The 22466-nt window shown below is 42.9% G+C and overlaps 1 protein-coding gene across 4 annotated transcripts in view; it reads right to left on the bottom strand.

The window, feature by feature from the left end:
* The window catches only part of BCAT1 (branched chain amino acid transaminase 1), a 109379-nt gene that overhangs the window by 69754 nt on the left and 17159 nt on the right, over window positions 1-22466 (bottom strand). Inside the window, exons 1-2 of one of the 4 annotated variants that reach the window (XM_032645896.1) lie at window positions 233-600; window positions 8-67 (exon numbers count right to left, since the gene is read on the bottom strand). The exons of 1 other annotated variant lie outside the window; for it this stretch is intronic. In XM_032645896.1, coding sequence (XP_032501787.1) covers window positions 8-67; window positions 233-454 — 282 coding nt within the window. In that variant the 5' untranslated portion in view covers window positions 455-600. Of the gene's footprint in view, window positions 1-7; window positions 601-22466 lie in introns of those variants that run through there. 2 more of the 4 variants (XM_032645897.1, XM_032645899.1) reach the window with 2 other exon arrangements.

Below are 22466 nucleotides of genomic sequence, written 5' to 3'. Positions count from 1 at the left end.
TTTAGACCTGTCTGGCGGGGGCTTCTCCGAGGAATTCGCAGGCTGAGACTCGAGATTTCGGGCAGGGCTGGGGAAAGAGTTGACTCCCGGATGGAGACAGCACGGTGGTGCAAGGCGAAGCAGGATGGTGCGGGAAACAGCAGCAGCGCGCCCGGCCGGGCCCGTGGACTTCCGGGACCCGGGGTCCAATCCGCCCCACCCCTACGCCCGCGAACGCCCGGGGTCGGGGTACCTGGCGGGCGAGGGCTGCGGCGGCGGCGGGGGGAGGGCTGGCCATGGGGCGGCTCCGGGAGCGCGCGGCTGCGGAGAGCTGCGGCGGCACGCAGTGCCCGGCTGGACGCGAAAGCGGGCGGCGCGGCCAAGCTCCAGCGCACGGACCGCGCGGAGCCGGCCGCCAACACCCGGAACCCCAGGCCAGGGCCAGGCGCAGGGAACAGCGCAGCGCCTCCAGCATCCCTGGGGGAGAAACCTTCAACTGTCAGGTCACTGTGGTCCTTCGGTCGGGAAACCCCAAGCCGTAGTCCCAGCCCCCAAGGCACGAGAGTGCTGGAGCGCCTTTCTGGCTGCAAGCACTCAGCAAGCATCCTTATTTACCAAACAACGCCTGGGTGGGCCTGGAAACGCCCCTCCGCCCAGGGGAAGGCAACCTCGGGGAAATTAATTTACATTAGGGCAGATCTTCCTTCGACCAGCCCACAAGAGGCAGTTTCTGCTTCCCTCCCCCTTCCTGCCCCGAGAGTTTGCAGCCGGGACTGGCAGTGGTGTCTGGGTTCTTGTCTGCCACCAACCTCCACGCACAAACTGAAGGAGAAGATTTCTTTCCGCCACCTACCCAAGTCGGATTTGTAACTTGGGGTGTTACGGGACTGCTAGGTTCACATCCCCCAAGAGATGTTTCTCCCCAAACACCTTGATGCCACTTAGACCCACCTACCCACCCAACCCATTTATCGCTTTCAGGCAAAGTAGACCACGCGTTCCCAACCAAGCAGCTTTGACAATTTTTTGAGGTAGGCCTATGATGGCAACATTTAGAAAGAGGAAAAAGGAAGACTGTAATGGCTATTGTCGGCTGTGTGCTCCTGAAGCAATGTCAACCTAAATTATGAGCCTTTCTGGGCTTTTAAATTAATAGGAAGTGGTGACTTGTGCTGATTTGACCTTAGGAAGGGGAGAGAGCAGTTTATTTTGGGTAAAAGTGGTTAAATCCAGTCTGCTTTTAGAATTGATTTCATACAGCCCTAAAGACTGCTCTAATCTTATTGCTCAGAAAACTGCATTCACTTCTCCCTTCCTCTCTCCCCTTAATACTAGGCATAGAAAAGCCTCTTATGCTGGGGTGGAGCCCTGACAGGTCACATGTCACTAAAAACCAGAGTCTTTTTTATTTATTTATTTATTTTTATTTTTATATTTTTTACACCTTTATTGGACAGAGTCCTTTTTAAAGAAATGTAAAATTGAATTGAACAAGAAGATATACAGATTAAGTATACTCTAGGGCTGTCAGTTTTTGACTCCTGCCCCAAGCCTAAAAATAAAAAACCCTTAGTTGAAGAGCTACAGACAACATTTGTGTTCAAAATGTTGGTTTAAATGTCTACACTGGGACATGCCTGGTGGTGCAGTAGTTAAGAATCGGACATAGGTTTCATCCCTGGTCCGGGAAGATCCCACATGCCACAGAGCAACTAAGCCCGTGCACCACAACTACTGAGCCTGCGCTCTAGAGCCCGCGAGCCACAACTACTGAAGCCTGTGTGCCTAGGGCCCGTGCTCCGCAGCAAGAGAAGCCACCGCAATGAGAAGCCCGTGCACCACAACGAGGAGTAGCCCCCCGGTCGCCACAACTAGAGAAAAGCCTGCGCACAGCAACGAAGACCCAACGCAGCCGTAAATAAATAATAAATGAATAAATAAATAAATAATTTTTTAAAAGTCTACACTGTACTGTTCATTAAAAGCCTATTATTGTTTTAAAGGTAGATCCTATACAACTCCAATTTTCTTGCCATTTTAAATGTGACCTGTAAATCCTCCCTTTTCAGCCAAGAAAGCACGTGTAATACAAGAATGGTGTTATTAAAGATTTACTACAGGGCCACCCTGACCTTTCCTCCCCTCCAGAGCCAAACTCTGAGAAAGTGCCATCTGTATTAACTGCTTCTATTTCCTTCCCTTTCAAGTGACTATAATTTGACTTCTGTCCAATTATTCCACCTACACAAGGTTCCTAGTAGCTTTCATTTTGCTCAAACCAATTGTTTTCCTTCATGTGCATTTTCATGGCAGCATCTAGATGCTGATGACGTCTTAATACATCTTTTTTCAGCCCACCTCTCTCCTGAGCAGTAATGTGCTTACAGTCAAAAATCTGTCTAAAATATTCATTAAGTATGTAACATTTGTGCAGGCAGTGGGCTAAGTGCTGGAGATGCAACGTGAGCACACCTCCATCCTATTACCATGCATTGCCTCCAGTCAAATAGGAAAATGTTACTCGTGTTAAAAAAGCGTTAACTAATCCCACAAATGTGAAATTGCAAATGTAGCCAGTGCTGCCTGTGCTTTAAGAGCCTCTAATGATGGAATGATGGAATGTAACTGACTCAGAAAGGTCTGGAAAGGCTTTCCAGCAAGAAATCCTTGAGCAAAGATCTGGAGGATAAGCAAATTTACTATAGGAAGAAAGGATGAAGAATGTCTGGGATGAAAGTGAGTTCCAGGCAGAAAGGACATCTTTGAGAAGGGAAGGAACGTGGTACTTATAAAAGAGAGAGAGCCAGGGCTGGAGGAGAGACATGTGGAGGGGGCTCCATCAAAGGTGAGCCTGGGAGGGGAGGCAGAGAGCCAACCAGCTAGTGCCTTAGAGAGAGAGTTAAAGGTTACGTTTCCCCAAAAGGTAAAAGTATGACTGTCATATAGATATAAAGTGAACTTGTAGAGTTTATCTAACTCATTTAATGAAGTTACCAGGCACAGGTTAAAACTGGTTCAAAGAACAGACACATTACTGGGTTAGTGAATTGTTAAAGGAAGTTGCTAATGGACACGAAACTGGCTTCTTCCAAATGGAGGAGAGATGTTAGTTGAACCCTGACCTTCAGAATTGATTTGCATGTCTACTGACAAGAATTATTTTGCATTTCTATCAGTTAGCTGAACAATAACTCAAAAAACAATAAAACAATGTAAAACCACAATGAAAGGGCCCCGGGAATCCTCAGAAGGAGAAAAAACATTCAAAAGATTAGGATCTGGTAGGGAATGGGGGTGGGAGTTGACAGGGTTGAAGTGCCCTCTGGCTGCAGCTTGGAGATTAGAGGAGGGCCTGGGTGGAGTGGGCTATAAGGAAGCTATTAACAGAGCCCACATGTGAGATGATCCTATTAAAAAGCTGGACTTGGCAGGTGGTAGGTGATGCCGATGGAGAGAAGCAGTCAGATTTCAGCAATCTTTAGATAGATTGGATATGAGAAGAAACAAGGGAGGGCAAAGGGCCTAGGAGGGCTCCCTGGATTCTGGCTTGCTTCTCTGGTTGTGATATTCACCAAGAAAAATGGAACACTGAAAGATGAGGTGGTTTTGTTTTGTTTTTTGTTTTGGCTGCGTTGGGTCTTTGTTGCTGCGTGTGGGCTTTTCTCTGGTTGTGGTGAGCGGGGGCTACTCTTCGTTGTGGTGCGTAGGCTTCTCATCGTGGTGGCTTCTCTTTGTTGCAGAGGACGGGCTGTAGGCGCATGGGCTTCAGTAGTTGTGGTGCACGGGCTTAGTTGCTCTGCGGCATGTGGATTCTTCCCGGACCAGGGCTCGAACCCGTGTCTCCTACATTGGCAGGCCGATTCTTAACCACTGCGCCACCAGGGAAGCCCAGATGATGTGGTTTGAGAGGGTGAGCAGGAATCTGGTTTGGGGCCTATTGAGTTTTGCGGTGCCTCTGAGACTGGCTGTTAGAGATACAAGGCTGCTAGAGATATTGAGCCTGTCTGAAGCTCAAATGAAAAGTCTGGATTAGAAGTAAACATTTGATAAGTCACTGGTGGTGATCGCTGAAGCTATGGGTGTGAATGAGAATGTCATATCTCTGCCTTGGTTTTCTCATCTGTAAAATGGGACAATAGCAAACATTTCATGTTTGCCGATTGAGGTAGATTATCATAACATATGTAACAGATGTAAATTATTTAAAGCCTTCCCTAGTAAATCTTAATACCTTGTAGGTAATGATAATTTATCCCAGTTGGCAAACATTTTCTTAAAGGGCCAGATAGTAAATATTCCAGGCTTCCAGGGTCATGTGGTCTCTGCTGCAACTACTCAAAATCTGTCACTGTATCACAAAAGCAGCCATAGACAATACATAAAAGAGCAAGTATGTCTGTGTTCCCATAAAATTGTATTTACAAAAACAGTACAGAGTGGATTTGGCTTGTAGGTTACTGACCCCTACTCTATGAAGTCTCCCCAGCTAGAAATATAAGTGTCATCCTTCAGACACAACCAAGTGATCACCACCATCTACATTCTAGCCCCAAAAAGCATGACAATCACCATTTTTCCAGCCATATTACCGCCATCCTAGTACAAAATAGCTTCCAAGTAACCAGGCTTGCTTCCCATTAAGCCATTCTTAGCGTGTCAACCAGAGAAACTGTCTCAAAATGCAAATCTGAACATATCTCTTGTTGGCTGAAACATCTTCAGGTTTTACATCATCCTTATGACAATATTTTAGCAAGCTCCCCCACCTGTCCCTGGCTCTCTGGCTCACCTTTTGCTATTCTTCCTCTCTCCAGCCACCCGTGTAACTTAGTTCAGCCCTTCTTTTTGACATCAGGCCTTCTCACAGCTGGCTGTCTGCCTGCAACACCCCCCTGCTACTGCCCACTGCCTCTCTCATCCTTCCTTTCTCAGATTATTTGACAGCATTTCTTTGGGGAGACATTTCTAAGCCCTGTCTAGGCTACATGGGTCCCTCTGCTATTTATTTCTATAGAATTCTTTCCACTACAAAATAACTGTCATACTTTATTCTAATTATTGGATCAATGTTGCTCTAATTTTGATGATGGGAAATTGTGTCCATTTTGTTCACCTAGGAATCCCCCCACACCCAATGCCAGGCACACAACTGAGACTTAACTATCTGTTGAATTGCAACTCTAATTTTTTTAAAGTACGTATTTAACATATTTTGGAATTTTAACTGCCAAAGTTTACAAATATAATAGACTAAAAACGTCCTCAGGGGCCACTCTACCGGTAGATCTAGGCTCCTTTCTCCATAAACTGTTCCCTCTAAATCTTTCTCCTTCCTTTTCCTCTGTTCTCATCCTTCTACTATTCCATCTCTTCCCTTAACCACCCATCATATGGGCTTTCAATGTATTGTGACTGTTAAGGGATTCGATCAATGCTTTCCAGCAGAACTTCCTGCAATGATGAGAATGTTCTGTCTCTGCACCAAGCCGAGTAGCTATTGAGAGGTTGAAATGTGGTTAGTGTGCTTAAGGAACTAAATTTTTAATTTTGCTTAATTTTCATTCATTTTCATTTAAATAGCCATATGTGGCTCTGGTCTTAGTGCAGCTTGGGGGCATTGTTATAAGTTTGGCCATAGCTGAGAGCTGGTGTCCTGGCTCTGTCACTTATCAGCTCTATGATCTTTGGCACATGACTAACCTCTTTTGAGTCTCACATTTTAAATTAGAGTAAGTGACAAGGCAATGATGAGATTCAACATGAAGATACTGTATAAGGGACTCAGCAGTCTTAGTTAGCATCTCATAATTGCTCAATAAATGTCAGCTGTTATTTTTCTGTTTCTTTAAATGAAAAACCATGATTGCTTTTCACTAATGTGTAGCCCTTAGGTTAGGTATATTAATAATCAGAACTATATCATATGAGGAGAAATCTTAAAACTCTACATCTAGCACTTCAAGTGTTTCTTGTTTTTAATGTAAAGTTTGTTAAAAACAAGAAGAGGCTCAGTTTGGCTCATAAAACAAACTGCACACCTATTATTTGCATGCCTTCTGCTTGGCATTGGGAGGACACAGATGGATGAGAAACAGCTCCTTCCTGCCCTGAGAACACCCCATCGTTGGAAAGTTTGACTTGACCTTTACATGTCAATAATAATTTTTTTCTATGACCATAAAGAAATCTTGACAAAAGAATTCTGAGTTGGCCTTTTTTATGCCATGCCTCCTTTACCCAAGTAAAATTAGCAGTTCTTTGTATATACAACTAACCCCTCAAACAACACAGGTTTGAGCTGCACGGGTCCACTCATACACAGATTGGATTTTTTTCAATAGTAAATACCACAGTACTACCTGATCCCCTGTTGGTTGAATCCTCGGATGAGATCTTCGGATAAGAGGGCCAACTCTAAGTTATGTGCAGATTTTCAACTGCATGGAAGGTCCCTGCCCCTAACCCCCGTGTTAAGGGTCAACTGTAGTTACTGTGTCAGTTTCCTCAGGCTGTTGTAACAAAGTACCGTTAACTGGGTGACTTAAAACCACAGAAACTTACTGTCTTAAGAGGGGTGGGCAGGGCCATGCCTCCTTTGGTACCTGTAGGGGAGAATCCTTCCTTGCCTCTTCCAGCTTCTGGTAACCTTAGTTGTTCCTTGGCTTGCAGCTCTAGCCTTCACCCTCTGATGGGAGATCACAGGTGTCTCCTTTCCTGTGTCTCTGTTTCTCTTCTCATAAGGACACCAGTCATATTGAATTAAAGACCTATCCTAATTCAATTTGACCTCATTTAAACTTGATTACATCTGCAAAGACCCTACTTCCAAGTAAGATCACATCCACAGGTTACTGGGGTTTTCGGACTTCAATATATCTTTTTGAAGGGACACAATTCAACCCATAACAGTTAACTAACTTTAAATTTAATGATCACATCATCTTTAGTGTCCTGTTTTCCACTTTGAATAATAACTTTTACCAGTAAAGTGAATTGATTTACAAAACATACGACTTTCACACAACTTTTCTTTTTTTTTTTTTTTTTTTTGTGGTACGCGGGCCTCTCACTGTTGTGGCCTCTCCCGTTGCGGAGCACAGGCTCCGGACGCGCAGGCTCAGCGGCCATGGCTCACGGGCCCAGCCGCTCCGCGGCATGTGGGATCTTCCCGGACCGGGGCACGAACCCGTGTCCCTTGCATTGGCAGGCGGACTCTCAACCACTGCGCCACCAGGGAAGGGAAGCCCTCACACAACTTTTCATCAGGACTTTATGATTTCATGGGAACAGATCTTTAATAAAATTTACTTACAGGGCGGGGGCAGGGGGCAGGCAAAAAAAGAAAAATTTACTTATAGTCTACAAAAGATCAATCACAAAAGCGTGGCTCTAGATTTTTCCCTTCCCTCTCTTGGCCCGTTCAGTAAGTCCCCAAGTCACACTGAGACTCTGCCTGCATTTCTCTTCTCCACCTGCTTCTCTCCTTCATCGTTGCTCCTCTCTTTCGGCCACAGTCTCCCAGGTGGTCCCTCCACCCACTCCATTCTTGATCTCCCATCTCCTCTCCTCCCTCCTACATCCTCCATGCTGTCCTCAGAGTGCTTGCTCTGAAAAGCTTTTTCTAAACTAGTCACTCCCCAGTTCAAAACCATAATGATATCTGCTACTGGTCCAGCCAGTTATGATGTCCTGGGCACTTTTGTAACCAAGCAGGACCCTATGGGGCCTTCCCAGGACAGACCCCTCCCCCATATCTTCTGCTTTAGCTCCTATCCGACGTAGATAACGGTATCTGATGCACATTTCCGGAGTTGTTTTACAGATGCTAAAAACCACGACCAGGTGGAAGAAAACTACTTGAAGATCATGAGTATGAAGCCCCCAGACCTATTGGTGCCTAAGGATTGATAATGTGAACCCCTGTGACACCGCCCTGTTACCTCACCATCAACCAGTTAGAGAATTGTGCACCCTGCGACGCCCCTTCCTCACGTGGCCTTTAAAAATGCTTTGCTGAGGGCTTCCCTGGTGGCACAGTGGTTGAGAGTCTGCCTGCCCATGCAGGGGACACGGGTTCGTGCCCCGGTCCAGGAAGATCCCACATGCCGTGGAGCGGCTGGGCCCATGAGCCATGGCCACTGAGCCTGCGCGTCCGGAACCTGTGCTCCGCAATGGGAGAGGCCACAACAGTGAGAGGCCCACGTACCGCAAAAAAAAAAAAAAAAAGTAAAAATGCTTTGCTGAAAAGCCCATCGGGGAGTTCAGGGATCTTGAGCAGTAGCTGCCCTGGACTCCTTGCTTGGCGCTCTATCATAAACGCTGCACTTTCCTTCACCACAACCTGGCGTCAGTAGATTGGCTTTACAACGCATGGGCCAGTGGACCCAGGTTTGCTTCCGTAACACTTTGGGTACACATTTTCTCACCTAATACTCAAAAGAGCCCCTCCCCAACACACACACCATAACTTCTACTTCCTTGATTTTCAGAGACTCAGAGACATTACTTAAATTTCCCGAGAGCAAAGAGCTGTTAGTTAAATCAGTGTGCCCTCAAGACTGTGATCTTACCTACAGTTCTGACTTGTTTCAGTGGCTCCAAATTTTACAACTGTAAACCCATCACTAAAAACTGATGGCATGCGTGGCAGATTGTATTTTCCAAAGATTGGCCACAACATTTTCTCCCATTGCATCTGCTCTTCTGTGCGACTCCATGATGAGGTGGAGTTTCCCCCTACCCTTTTGAATCCGGGTGGGCCCTGTGACTGTTTTGACCAATAGCATAGAGCAGAAATGTAAAAGCGATGCTGCTCCAATTCTAGGCGTACACTTTAAATGGCCTGGCAGCTTCTGCATCCTTCCTCTTGGAAGGTGCTTGGGACTCCCTCACTTGGAACCCAGCCGCCATGCTGTAAGAAGTGCAAATGAGGGAGAGGCCATGTACGGGCTCACTAGTCAGCAGTCCCAGATGAGCTCCCAGCCAACATTCAGCACCAGCTGCCAGCCGTGTGAGTTGTCATCTTGAGCATCCAGCCCTGCTGAGCGTTCAGCCTAAGTTAAAAGTACTCTGCTAAGACTCACATACTAAGAGAATGAACTTATAGTTACTAGAAGGGAAGGGGGGGGAGGGGTAGTTAGGGAGTTTGGAATTGACATGTATGTATTTAAGATGGTTAACCAGCAAGGACCTACTGTATAGCACAGGGAACTCTGCTCACTATTATGTAGCAACCAAAATGGGAATGGAATTTGAAAAAGAATAGATACATGTATGTGTATAACTGAATCACTTTGCTGTACACTTTAAACTATCACAACATTGTTTTCTTGTTTGTTTTCTGGCCACGCCATGCGGAATGTGGGATCTTAGTTCCCTGACCAGGGATCTAACCCATGCCTCCTGCATTGGAAGCATGGAATCTTAACCCCTGGGCCGCCAGGGTGGTCCCACACAACATTGTTTACCAACTATACTCCAATATAAAATAAAAAGTTAAAAAAAAGAAAAATCCTACTCTGCTGAGCCCAGATAATCTATGGACCATGAGAGACAGTAAAACATTGTTTTAAGCCACAGAGTTTTGGGTTAGTTGATTATATAGCAATGTTAACCAAAACAGCTTGCAAGCCTAACATATATAGTCGTTTATGAAAGTAACCTAATACATAAGTCATACACAAAAATAGGAATAAAAAAGATGAGATAAACATGAGATAAACATGAAATAATTAGCATTTTAAAATATCTTCCTAATTATGGTGGTTTTCGTCTACCCTCCTCGGCTACAGGCCAAATATAGAGAAGGGCTAAGTAATCATTAATGACAGTAGATAGAATTCCCTTTTAAATAGTCTTCATGATGATACCACAATTTTGTGCCCCAGTCCTTGTCAGTTCTGATTAAATCATTGGCATTTCTATCTCGGGATATGGATAATGGAGAAGCTGTAATAAGAACTGGAAAAATAGGGACTTCTTTGGTGGTGCAGTGGTTAAGAATCTGCCTGCCAATGCAGCGGACACAGGTTCGAGCCCTGGTCCGGGAACATCCCACACGCCGTGGAACAACTAAGCCCATGCGCTGCAACTACTGAGTCTGCTGTCTAGAGCCCATGAGCCACAACTACTGAGCCCGCACTCTAGCATCCACGAGCCACAACTACTGAAGCCCATGCGCCTAGAGCCCATCCTCTGCAACAAAGAGAAGCCCGCGCACCACAAGGAAGAGTAGCCCCCACTCGCAGCAGCTAGAGAAAGCCTGCATGCAGCAATGAAGACCCAATGCAGCTGTAAATAAATAAATAAACAAATAAATAGAATTGGAAAAATATTAGCTGTTTTGTTTTTGTTATTTCCTTATTTTTATATCACTAATATTTTATATTTTTTAATTTAACTATAGTTGATTTAAAATATTGTTTAGTTTCAGGTATACAGCTTCAGATTCTTTTCCATTATAGGTTATTACAAGATATTCAATATAGTTCCTGTGCTATATAGTAAATCCTTATTGTTTATCTATTTTATAGGCAGTGGTGTGTATCTGTTAATCCCATACTCCTAATTTATCCCTCCCCTCCCCTTTTCACCTTTGGTAACCGTAAGTTTGATTTCTATGTCTGTGAGTCTTTTTCTGTTTTGTAAATAAGTTGATTTGTGTTATTTTTTAGATTCCATATACAAGAGATATCATATAATATTTGTCTTTGTCTGAGTTACTAATCTCTAGGTCCATCCGTGTTGATGCAAATGGAAATATTTCATTCTTTTTATGGCTGAGTAATATTCCAGTGTGTGTGTGTGTGTGTGTGTGTGTGTGTGTGTGTGTGTGTATCTCCACATCTTCTGTTGATGGGCACTTGGGTTGTTTCTGTGTCTTAGCTATTGTAAATAGTGCTGCTATGAACATTGGGGTGCATGTATCTTTTCAAATTAGATTTTTCATCTCTTCTGGATATATGCCCAGGAGTGAGATTGCTGGATCACATGGTAACTCTATCCTCAGTTTTTTTTTTGTTTTTTTTTTCTTTTGCGGTACGTGGGCCTCTCACTGTTGTGGTCTCTCCCGTTGAGGGGCGCAGGCTCAGCAGCCATGGCTCACAGGCCCAGCCGCTCCGTGGCATGTGGGAATCTTCCCGGACCGGGGCATGAACCCGTGTCCCCTGCATTGGCAGGCGGGCTCTCAACCACTGCGCCACCAGGGAAGCCCCTATTCTCAGATTTTTAAGGAAGCTCCATACTGTTCTCCATAGTGGCTGTACCGATTTACATTCCCACCAATAGTGTTGGAGGGTTCCCTTTTCTCCACACTCTCTCCAGAATTTATTATTTGTAGACTCTGATGATATATGCTTTGAATTTTGTTTGTGTTTGTTTTATTCTGTTTGCAGAAATCTGTTAAAGGTAGTTGTCCCTTTTTCAAGGATTATCAATTAACACTGGCTGACTTAATCTACAAAGCCCCTTAACCAGGCTCATATAAACTGTCACAGTCACAACCCCCTCTGCTGAAAGAGGATGCTCAAGGTTGCACAGGAGACCCTTCCCCTGCACTGCCTCGGGACACTCAGTGCTCAAAGTCAGTGACTGTGACCCTCCGATGGACTGAGTAGATGGTGCCCATGTCAACCCATGTGAGTTAAATATACGTACAATTTCATTTTTTCCTACATGTTAGAAAAAACATAAATATAATCAATGCTTCTGACACCCCAGTGGTCTCTGTTGCACATCCTGGGGGTACACAACCACCTTGAAACCACTGGGCTCGCAGACAAAGTGCAGACTCCTGAGCTCGGTGGATTCTGCAAATTCTGAAGCTCTTGCTTTCCCTCCCTTCCTGCCCTTCCTCTCGCCCTCATTGGCACTTCTCATTTTCCTTCATACACAGAAGAAATCCTTAGCATGGCAAGTCTCTACACTAGGGTCATCTTGACGTACCCTAAAAAGGAGTGACAGAAGGACAGAGAAACAGACACCTGAAGAATCTAGGTAGAAAGATAAGAAATTTCATTTCATGTTTGGAAATAATTATGCTTATAATATTGCATTTTACAGACATAGAACCACATATCAACTTCTGAGAGGGAGAAATGAATCCTAACTAAATGAGGCTTGCTTTTTTTTTTTTTGTTTTTTTTTTTGTTTTTGCGGTACGCGGGCCTCTCACTGCTGTGGCCTCTCCCATTGCAGAGCACAGGCTCCGGACGCGCAGGCTCAGCGGCCATGGCTCACGGGCCCAGCCGCTCCGCGGCATGTGGGATCTTCCCAGACCGGGGCACGAACCTGTGTCCCCTGCATCGGCAGGCGGACTCTCAACCACTGTGCCACCAGAGAAGCCCGAGGCTTGCTTTTTAAATCCAGAGTATTAGATCCTGGATTGCTTTAGAGAACATTTTGTTTTCCACCGAAAGCAGCTGCTCCGCTTTTAAGAGTACTAGTTAATCTACTTTGAGGAAATTAACAGCAGAAAGAAAAGGCCTTGGGCCACGATCAAGGTAGATGTATTAAGTTTTATACATGTTTGTTAAGTATACTATTTACAGTAGAATCCACAACATACTCCCATTAAGATAAACTAATTTTAATAAGTACATGATAAGTAGGAAAAATGAGGAGTGCTTGATGATTGACGTGAGCAAAAGATATACAGCAAAGGAAAGTTAGGTATTTTGGAATACAGTGAACTTTTGGAAATAGTTAATGTAAATGCCTTTCCTGTGAGTGTAATATATGTTCAAGAAAATATAAGATACTAACTAACTTCTCTCAGATATGTCCCTTTGGCTGTAAGATGTGCCATTCCCTATCAGAACGGTAAACAGGACACTTATCACCACCTGCTCTTTGAGATCATTCCAAATACGCAAGAGAAATGCAAACAAACGGGATGAGAGGCCATCAGGCTTTCTCGAGGTGAAAAGGCCAGGGGCACGCCTTGTATATCTGTCATTTCCAGCATGCTTTCTATAAACCTCAAATACTCTCATTTTAACGTGGAAAGGTAAGGCACAGAAGGAACAGTGCCGTGTGTCTGTCACCTGGATGAATAACGGCCGCCTTCTTCAATGTTCCTCACCAGGCGAGATGATTCATCAGAGTCAGGGGATGGAAGAGGCAAGGCTTTTCAACAAAAGTTGTCGTTGCTCCTGCTGCCTCGATCTTAAACATAGTCCAAATTCAGACTATCACAACACACAGTAAAACTTCCTGTTTCTAATGCCGTTCTCCACCCCAGACGAGGAACAGCAATAAGACGAAGGAGTGAAGCCCAACAGTGGGTTTATCAGGACTTAATTTTAAAAGGTTTTATAGACACATCATCTGAACTGTCCATTTCTTTGTGCTCTGGTGGTTTGCTGGGCAATTTGGAGTGAATGAAAGAAAAGCTTTTCTCCTGTAGTGTGGGAGAAGGCTGTTGAGAAAAGGGAGATGGGAAAAGAGAACTGGCAAGATGCTTGCTCCATGGATGTTCTCCTCCCGGCAGAGCTTGGGAAAGAGTTAAATAAAGGTTAAGAACCTGGGAGATGATTGGCTTCCTAACACTTGTCTGTCCTGTGTACTGTTTTGGAAAGTCTTCCTGTATCCCCAGGGGTGTGAATTCTGCAGGTTGGAGATGCTAGTTTAACCTTACGTTTACTAGAGCAGTTATGACACTTCTTTACGGTCTTTAACTGTCCGGGCAGTGGCTTCATCCTCTTTTGGATTCCCAGTGCTTAGTACACAGCCAGGCAACTGTGTGAACCTCAAAAAATATTTTCTGAATAAATTGATTGAATGTATAAATCCACCATGTTTTTGTTTAAATTAAAAAAGATATAACGGGGGCTTCCCTGGTGGCGCAGTGGTTGAGAGTCCGCCTGCCGATGCAGGGGACACGGGTTCGTGCCCCAGTCCGGGAGGATCCCGCGTGCCGCGGAGCGGCTGGGCCCGTGAGCCATGGCCGCTGAGCCTGCGCGTCCGGAGCCTGTGCTCCGCGACGGGAGAGGCCACGGCGGTGAGAGGCCCGCGTACCGCAAATAAATAAATAAATAAATAAATAAATAAAGATATAATGGATGTTAACTAAACTTATTGTGACAATAAAAAAAAATGGACAGGTAAGCTGATTTGTTTTACACACGCATACATATAGTGAGAGAAGGAGAAAGAGTAGAAAGTAGATACCTACGTAAACTCAATTGTGTTAGGCATAAAAGAATCAAAGACAGATTTTAAAGCGGCCATCTGTTCAGGCTCCGTGTCATAGATATATTGAACCTTACTTACTAAAACTGCCTTTACCTATTTACAAGATGTTTTGCCTACCTCCCCTAACTTGCACACATTTCTGAATAGAAATGCCCCTCGGAACTTCTTCTGAATCTCACTAAGTCATGCGTTCCGAGTTCATTGCAAGATTTTGTTTCAAGCTCTAGCTCTGTTATCTAGGAGATCTATAACCTTGGGCAAATCTCCTTGTGTCTCTGAACCATACATTAATTTCTGAACCTCAGCTATCTTCCCTACAGAGGTAAAAAGGAAACATGTAAGTTAGAGCATTTTGCAAACATAAACAGAATATGTTATAGTTGTTTCTTTTTTCTAATATCAGGTTCATCAAGTTTGTAGGGAGACCCTATAACACAGCGGTAAAGTGCACAGACTCTGGAGTGACATTGCTGGATTCAGTGGCTCCGCAAGCTTGGTCCAGTTACTTAACCTTTCTGTGTCTCAATTTTTCCACTTGTGAAATGCTAATAATAGAGCATTCATGAGGACTAGCCTGTGCTAGCACGTAGTAAGCTCTCACTCCATAAGTTATAATTATTATAGTGAAGATTCATATTGAATCTTCATATCTGAGAAATAGTTGAGAAAATTTGGCATCTGTGAAACTGAAATTATTTCTAATTTTATAGAGATGAAAGGATCCACGGGACTTTCACCTTGCTACACACAGACTTTGTGGCATGGCTTCCTTGCAACCCTGCTGCCTGGCTGAGAAGGGGTGGTTTGACCTTAGATACCCATATATCCTCCTGGCAAATTGACCACTCCCATGTGGCTAGCACTTCTACTGTTGTACTAAGAGGTCCACTGGATTTTTAGCCTTTCCTCAGATTACTGGAGCAACATACAGAAAAACCAGTTTTCCATCAGGGTTCCTTCAATGTTTGGATTTGGTGCAGTCCTCAAGTGAATTAAAACTCACTTCCTCAAAAAGCCTGGTTAATTCATTTCTCTGCTTTTAAAAATCGGTATGGAAGCTCTTTGTCACTAATGATGACAGCATACATTTTCCCCACTAAAGTAAGCCCAGTATATGGCAGTCTCAATTTAACAAACAGATATATCATAGGACAGGGGACCCCAACCCCCAGGCCACGGACCGGTACCAGTCCATGGCCTGTTAGGAACTGGGCTGCACAGCAGGAGGTGAGTGGCGGGGGAGCGAGCAAAGCTTCATCTGTATTTACAGCCGCTCCCCATGGCTCGCATTACCGCCTGAGCTCCGCCTCCTGTCAGATCAGCGCCGGCATTAGATTCTCATAGGAGCGGGAACCCTACTGGGAACTGCGCATGCGAGGGATCTAGGTTGCGCGCTCCTTATGAGAATCTAAAGCCTGATGATCTGAGGTGGAGCTGAGGCGGTGATGCTAGCGCTGGGGAGCGGCTGCAAATACAGGTTATCCTTAGCAGAGAGGTTTGCCTGCGCAGAGACCATAATAAATCAACTGCTTGCAGACTTGTATCAGAACCTTACCAGTGAGTGGCAAGTGAAAGCAAGCTCAGGGCTCCCACTGATTCTGCATTATGGTGAGTTGTATAATTACTTCATTATATATTACAATGTAATAATAATAGAAATAAAGTGCACGATAAATGCAATGCTCTTGAATCATCCCAAAACCATCCGCCTCCCCCCACCCCAGGGTCCGTGGAAAAACTGTCTTCCACGAAACCGGTCCCTGGTGCCAAAAAGGTTGGGGACCGCTGTCATAGGATTTCTACAATGCAAAAGTTTTGCCACAAATGGCTTTTATTTATTAAAAAATTTTTTTATTGAAGTAGAGTTGATTTACAATGCTGTGTTAATTACTGCTGTGCAGCAAAGTGACTCAGTTATACACATATAGACGTTCTTTTTTATATTCTTTATGGTTTATCACAGGATATTGAATATAGTTCCCTGTGCTGTACAGTAGGACCTTGTAGTTTATCCATTCTAAATATAGTAGTTTGCATCTAGCAACCCCAAACTCCCAGTCCATCCCTCTCCCTCCCTCCTCCCCCTTGTCAACCACAAGTCTGTTCTCTATATCTGTGAGTCTGTTTCTGTAGATAGGTTCGTTTGTACCATATTTTAGATTCCACATATAAGTGATAATATGTGATATTTGTCTTTCTCTTTCTGACTTACTTCACTTAGTATGATAATCTGTAGTGGCACCCATGTTGCTGCAAATGGCATTGCTTTGTTCTTTTTTATGCCTGAGTACAGATTTTAAAAAGCGATTTACTCTGTGCATTTGAGTATGATTAGTTTACAAAATATAAGTAGATATTATGACTTTACAATAATGCAGCTATCTACGGTGTAAAATTAGGGTCAGCAGTAAAGAATTGCATTTCTCATACACTCTACCTTCTGCCATAGAAAAAGATGTTTTTAAAAGTGTGAGCATGTAAAAAAACTTACATTTTTTTTTAAATTGAGGTATAGTTGACATATAACATTATACTAGTTTCAAGTGTATAACATAATTCTATATTTGTGTGTATTGTGAAATGGTCACCACAATAAGTCTAGTTAACATCTGTCACCATGCATAGTTAACAGAAATTTTTTTTCTTGTGATGAGAATTTTTAAGTTCTGCTCTCTTAGCAACTTGCAAATAGGCAATACAGCATTGTTAACTATAGTTAACATTACATCCCCAGGACTTACTTACTTATTTTATAACTGGAACTTTGTACCTTTTGACCCCCTTCACCCATTTTGCCCAGCCCTCAACCCCACCTCTGGCAACCACCAATCTGTTTCTGTATCTATGAGCTTGGCTTTGCTTGTTTGTTTATTTGTTTGTTTGCTTGTTTTTAGATTCCACATATGAGTGAGATTATACAGTATTTTTCTTTCTCTGTCTGACTTAGTTTCAGATAGAATAATGCCCTCAAGTTCCATCCATGTTGTTGCAAATGGAAAGATTTCTTTCTTTCTCATGGCTGAATAATATTCCAGTGTGTGTGTGTGTGTGTGTGTGTGTGTGTGTGTGTGTGTGTGTGTGTATTACAATTTCTTTATCCATTCATCTGTTGATGGACACTTGGGTTGCTTCCATTTCTTGGTATTATAAATAGTGTTGCAGTGAACATAGGGGTGCATAAATAGTGGGCAGCAGATAAACAACAAACATTTATTTCTCCCAGTTCTTGAGGCAGGAAGCCCAGGATCATGGTACCAACATGACTGGTGAGGGCCTTCTTTGGGGATGGACTTTTTGTTATATCCCGGGTGGTAGAGGGGCAAGGGATCTCTCTTGAGCTTCTTTTATAAAGTACTAATCCCAGTCGTGAGAGCTTAGTCCCCTTCTAAAGGACCCACCTACTACTATTATCACCTTTGAGGGTTAGGATTCAACATGTGAACGCTGGGGGGACACATTCAGACCATAAAAAAACTCCCAAGTTATTTCATATTTGTTAAGTGATGAAACACACACCCATACACACACACCCACACACATTTTAGTGAAAGATGCAGGTGTCCTTACAAGCTGGTGTGTGAACCTGTTGTTCTCACCAAATGAGTCAAAGATTTGATAGTTAATTTACGTGAGCGGATGTGTCAGTGTTACTTTGACAAAAAGGCATCAGCATGCACTCAAAACACAAGGTGTTCCTCATATAAACAATGACCACACTACATCCTAATAACCACCCTCCATCAGACACAGTTACATCATGCCCTTAATCCCACACGTTTCATACTACATCATAATAACCACCCTCTATCAGACACAGTTATATCATGCCCTTAACCCCACACGTTTCATACTACATCATAATAACCACCCTCCATCAGACAGAGTTATATCATGCCCTTAATCCCACACATTTCATACTACATCATCATAACCACCCTCCATCAGACACAGTTATATCATGCCCTTAATCCCACACGTTTCATACTACATCATAATAACCACCCTCCATCAGACACATTTATATCATGCCCTTAATCCCACACGTTTCATACTACATCATAATAACCACCCTCCATCAGACACAGTTATATCATGCCCTTAATCCCACACGTTTCATACTACATCCTAATAACCACCCACCATCAGACACAGTTATATCATGCCCTTAATCCCACACGTTTCATACTACATCATAATAACCACCCTCCATCAGACACAGTTATATCATGCCCTTAATCCCACACGTTTCATACTACATCCTAATAACCACCCTCCATCAGACACAGTTATATCATGCCCTTAATCCCACACGTTTCATACTACATCATAATAACCACCCTCCATCAGATGCATTTATATCATGCCCTTAATCCCACACGTTTCATACTACATCATAATAAGGTAGGTATTATTATCATTATAAATTCCATTTTGCAGATGAGAAAATTGGAAAAAGTGTGATGGTTTCCTAGGATGATGTGCAGGACTCAGTGCTCACAGCTGTGATTTATTACAGGATGAAAAGGACCAAAGGCAGATGAGCAAAGGGAAAAGGCACCTGGGGCAAAGCCCAGAGGAAACCAGGTGCAAGCTTCCAAGGGTCCTCTCCCAGCAGAGTCACACAGGAAGTGCTTCGTTCCTTCAGCAACACGGTGCAACAACACGTGTGAAATGTCATCTACCAGGGAAGCGCAGTAGAGACTCAGTGCCCGAGGTTTTTAGCGGGGGCTGGCCATGTAGGCACCCTCTACCAGCACATAACAAATTTCAGACTCCCAGAAGGAAACAGATGTATGGCAGAAAGCACATTGTACAAAGAGTTTAGGTACAGTAAGCCACTCTTATCAGGGAACTGTGGGAACCCTCTGGAATTCAAGTTCCCAGACACCAAGGGCCAGCCTTGCCAGTAGACATTTCCAAGACTAGCAATCAGATCTACTTCATTAGTGCTTTTATGCATAGGAGTAGACCTGATCAGCTGTGGAGAGGTTGTCACTGAGGGCAAAGGCCATGAAGTATCCAAGTGAAGTTCTCATGTTCACTTTGGACATAACCAAACTGCATATCAGAAAGGTAGATTGCCTTGACCAAAGTCACATCTAAAAAGAGGCAGCTTTTTGGCTGGCCGTCCATGGTTAAGACTCCTCACTTCCAATGCAGGGGACACAGGTTGGAACTAAGATCCCACATGCCGCGTGGCATGGCCAAAAGAAAAAGAAATAATAATAATAAAATAAAATAAAAGATGCCGCATGGCATGGCCAAAAGAAAAAGAATAATAATAATAAAATAAAATAAAATGAGGCAGTGCTGGTACTAGAACCCAAGTCTTCAGACCACACAGAGCACTTAACAGATGTGAAAGTAGAAAGCAGTCTATGTAGTCTATGCCCATCTCTGCAATTACTGGGGATCTTGATCAATTTGTTTAAGTTTTACTAATTTGCTGTTAGATTTTATTACAAAATGAACAAAAATATACAAGTTGATTTTGCACAGGTAGCTTTTTGGTCTAAATGATGGCATGATTGGAGCACTAGGTGTTTTCAATCAGGTATGTTTGTAACTTACTCTCTCATTTCCTCCCATTTCTAGACTGAGCATTTATTGAAAAATATTATAAATTTTAATAACATAATAAAATAACAAATTACGAGAGAGGAGAGAGAGAAAGGGAAACCTCTTCTTTACATGAGAATGCCAATGGACCAATGCTGAGAATAATATAATTAGATCAGTCAAGGGATGCTAAAATCATCAGATGAAAGGTGGTTGGAGAATGAGATAGCCACAGTCTCAAAGTATCATGCCACAGATTACATAATAATGAAAAAGGGGGAGGGAATTCCCTGGTGGTCCAGTGGTTAGGACTTGGTGCTTTCACTGCCGTGGCCTCAGTTCAGTCCCTGCTTGGGGAACTAAGATCCTGCAAGCCACGTGATGCAGCCAAAAATAATAATAGTTTTAAAAATTAAAAAATTTTAAAAAATAAAAAGGGGGAAATATCCCTTTACAAGGAGAGAAGTCCTGGCCATCACCTTCACCAAGTGATCAAACTTAACATGTTCATGGAGGTACAAACAAACATTATGTGTTTCCTGATGGGAGGCAATGAGGACACAATCTCACCTCAGTGGTATTCTTACCGAGAGGTTTAACCTGGACCCAAAAGAAAAAACTAGACAAATCCAGAACGTGGGGACATCCTACAAGACAACTGGCTGAAATCTTCAAAACAGACAGTGTCATGAAAAAGAACAGCAGCGAAAAAGGGATAGTTCTAGGCTGGAAAGAGACAAATGCAATGTGTAAACAACAAAACCAATAAGCACAAAGCTATGAAAAATATTCTGAGGCCAACTGGAACAAACAGCATATGGACTGGAAATGATCTCACTGCAGTAATTTTAATTTTCTTAAGTGTGCTATTTGGAGAATGTCCCTATTCCTGGGACATGAAGTATTTTGGGTGAGAAGTATCATCACAGCTGGAATTTATTTTCATATGATTCATCACTTGAGAGAAAGATAAAGCACATGAAAAGCTTAACCACTGATGAATCTAGATAAAGGACATACAGGTTGTTTTTTGCATATTCTGTCATCTCTATAGTAAGTGTGATGGTGGCTAATTTTATGTGTCAACTTGGCTAGGCTATGATGCCCATTTGTTTGGTCCAATATAAGTCTAGATGTTACTGTGGAGGTATTTTTAGATGTGATTAACATTCAAATCAGCAGACTTTGAGTAAAGCAGATCACCCTCCGTAGTGTGGGTGAGCCACAACAAATCAGTTGGAGGCCTTAAGAGGGAAAAAAAAAAAAAAAAGACTGTTTTCCAGAAGAAGGAATTTGGCCTCGGGACTGCAACACAGAAACGCTCCTTGAGTTTGTAGCCTACCTGGTCTGTCCTGCAAATTTTAGACTTGGGACTACAGCATCAACTCTTACCAGAATTTCCAACCTGCAACTTGCCCTATAGATGTTGAACTTGCAAGCTCGCACAATCGCATGAGCCAATTCCTTAGCCTAAATCTCTCTCTCCATATATGTCCTATTGGTTCTATTTCTCTGGAGATCCTTGCCTAATACAGTAGGTTTGGAAGTCCTCTAAAAAAAAATTGTGGAGAAATTATAAAAATTCATACATATATATAAATTTTTCACTTGTCTGTAAAATGTGGGACAGAATAATTAAAAAACGCATACAACCTTTAAACCCCACTTCAACTCTGAGTTACAATCTTCATCCCCTTATTAAAAATTTTGCATAAAACAATAGTTATTTGGTTTGAGTTAAATTTTATCTCTTCAAGAAAGATAAATACTATATGATATCGCTTATATGTGGAATCTAAAAAATATAACAAACGAGTGAATATAAAATTAAAAAAGCAGACTCACAGATAAGAGAACAAACTAATGGTTACCAGTGGGTGGGTGGGCAATACAGGGGTGGAGAGGGGGAGGTACAAACTATTGTGTGTAAGACAGGCTCAAGGATGTGTTGTGCAACATGGGGAATAGAACCAGTATTTTGTAATAACTTTAAATGGAAAGTACCTTAAAGATTGTGTAAAAATAAAAAATTAAATTGAAAAAAATTTCACGAATTCCCTGGTTGTCCAGTGATCAGGACTCTGTGCTCTCACTTCCAAGGGCCCGGGTTCAATCCCTGGTCGGGGAACTGAAATCCCACAAGTTGCGTGGTGTGGCCAAAAAAAAAAAAAGAAAGAAAGAAAAAGAAAAGAAAAATTTCAGCTCTTTGGTGATGATGAAATGACCAAAAATCCAATTATGGGGGAAAAAAAGGAGAACTCAAGGTGATTTATATACACAAGCTCTACGTAACAGTACTGGGAAAATTGAGAATATTATTATTTATCCTTAAAATATTTGTCTGAGATTCCAGTTAAACGTGGTGTAATACAAGACCATTTCTCCACAATCCTTCCAGAAACTCACTGAAACAACAGTATTTTTTAAAGTGTAATCCATAGGAGAAAGAGAATAGGAGACAATAATACCGAGTGACGTCAGCCATTCTGGAAGGCAGAAAGCGGAAAGTGAGAAATCACCAACTCTGTAGCCTAGAAGGAACTGAAACCACATTGCAAAGGAGACACTGAAGAAAATCTGATTTCCTTCACAGAAGCTCAGAAAGACTCAGAAGAGAGGCACCAGGGATTTTAAAGCTGAAGTAGGGAGTTTTGATAAAAATCTGCATAACCATTACTGAATGGCATTAACTTGGGATGAGTACAATCAGTAAGAGTTTTATTTTTCTCTCACCA

This window comes from Phocoena sinus, chromosome 10 (genome assembly GCF_008692025.1).
Source record: "Phocoena sinus isolate mPhoSin1 chromosome 10, mPhoSin1.pri, whole genome shotgun sequence".
NCBI lineage: Eukaryota > Metazoa > Chordata > Mammalia > Artiodactyla > Phocoenidae > Phocoena > Phocoena sinus.
This window is presented reverse-complemented; position numbering and strand designations above follow the sequence as displayed.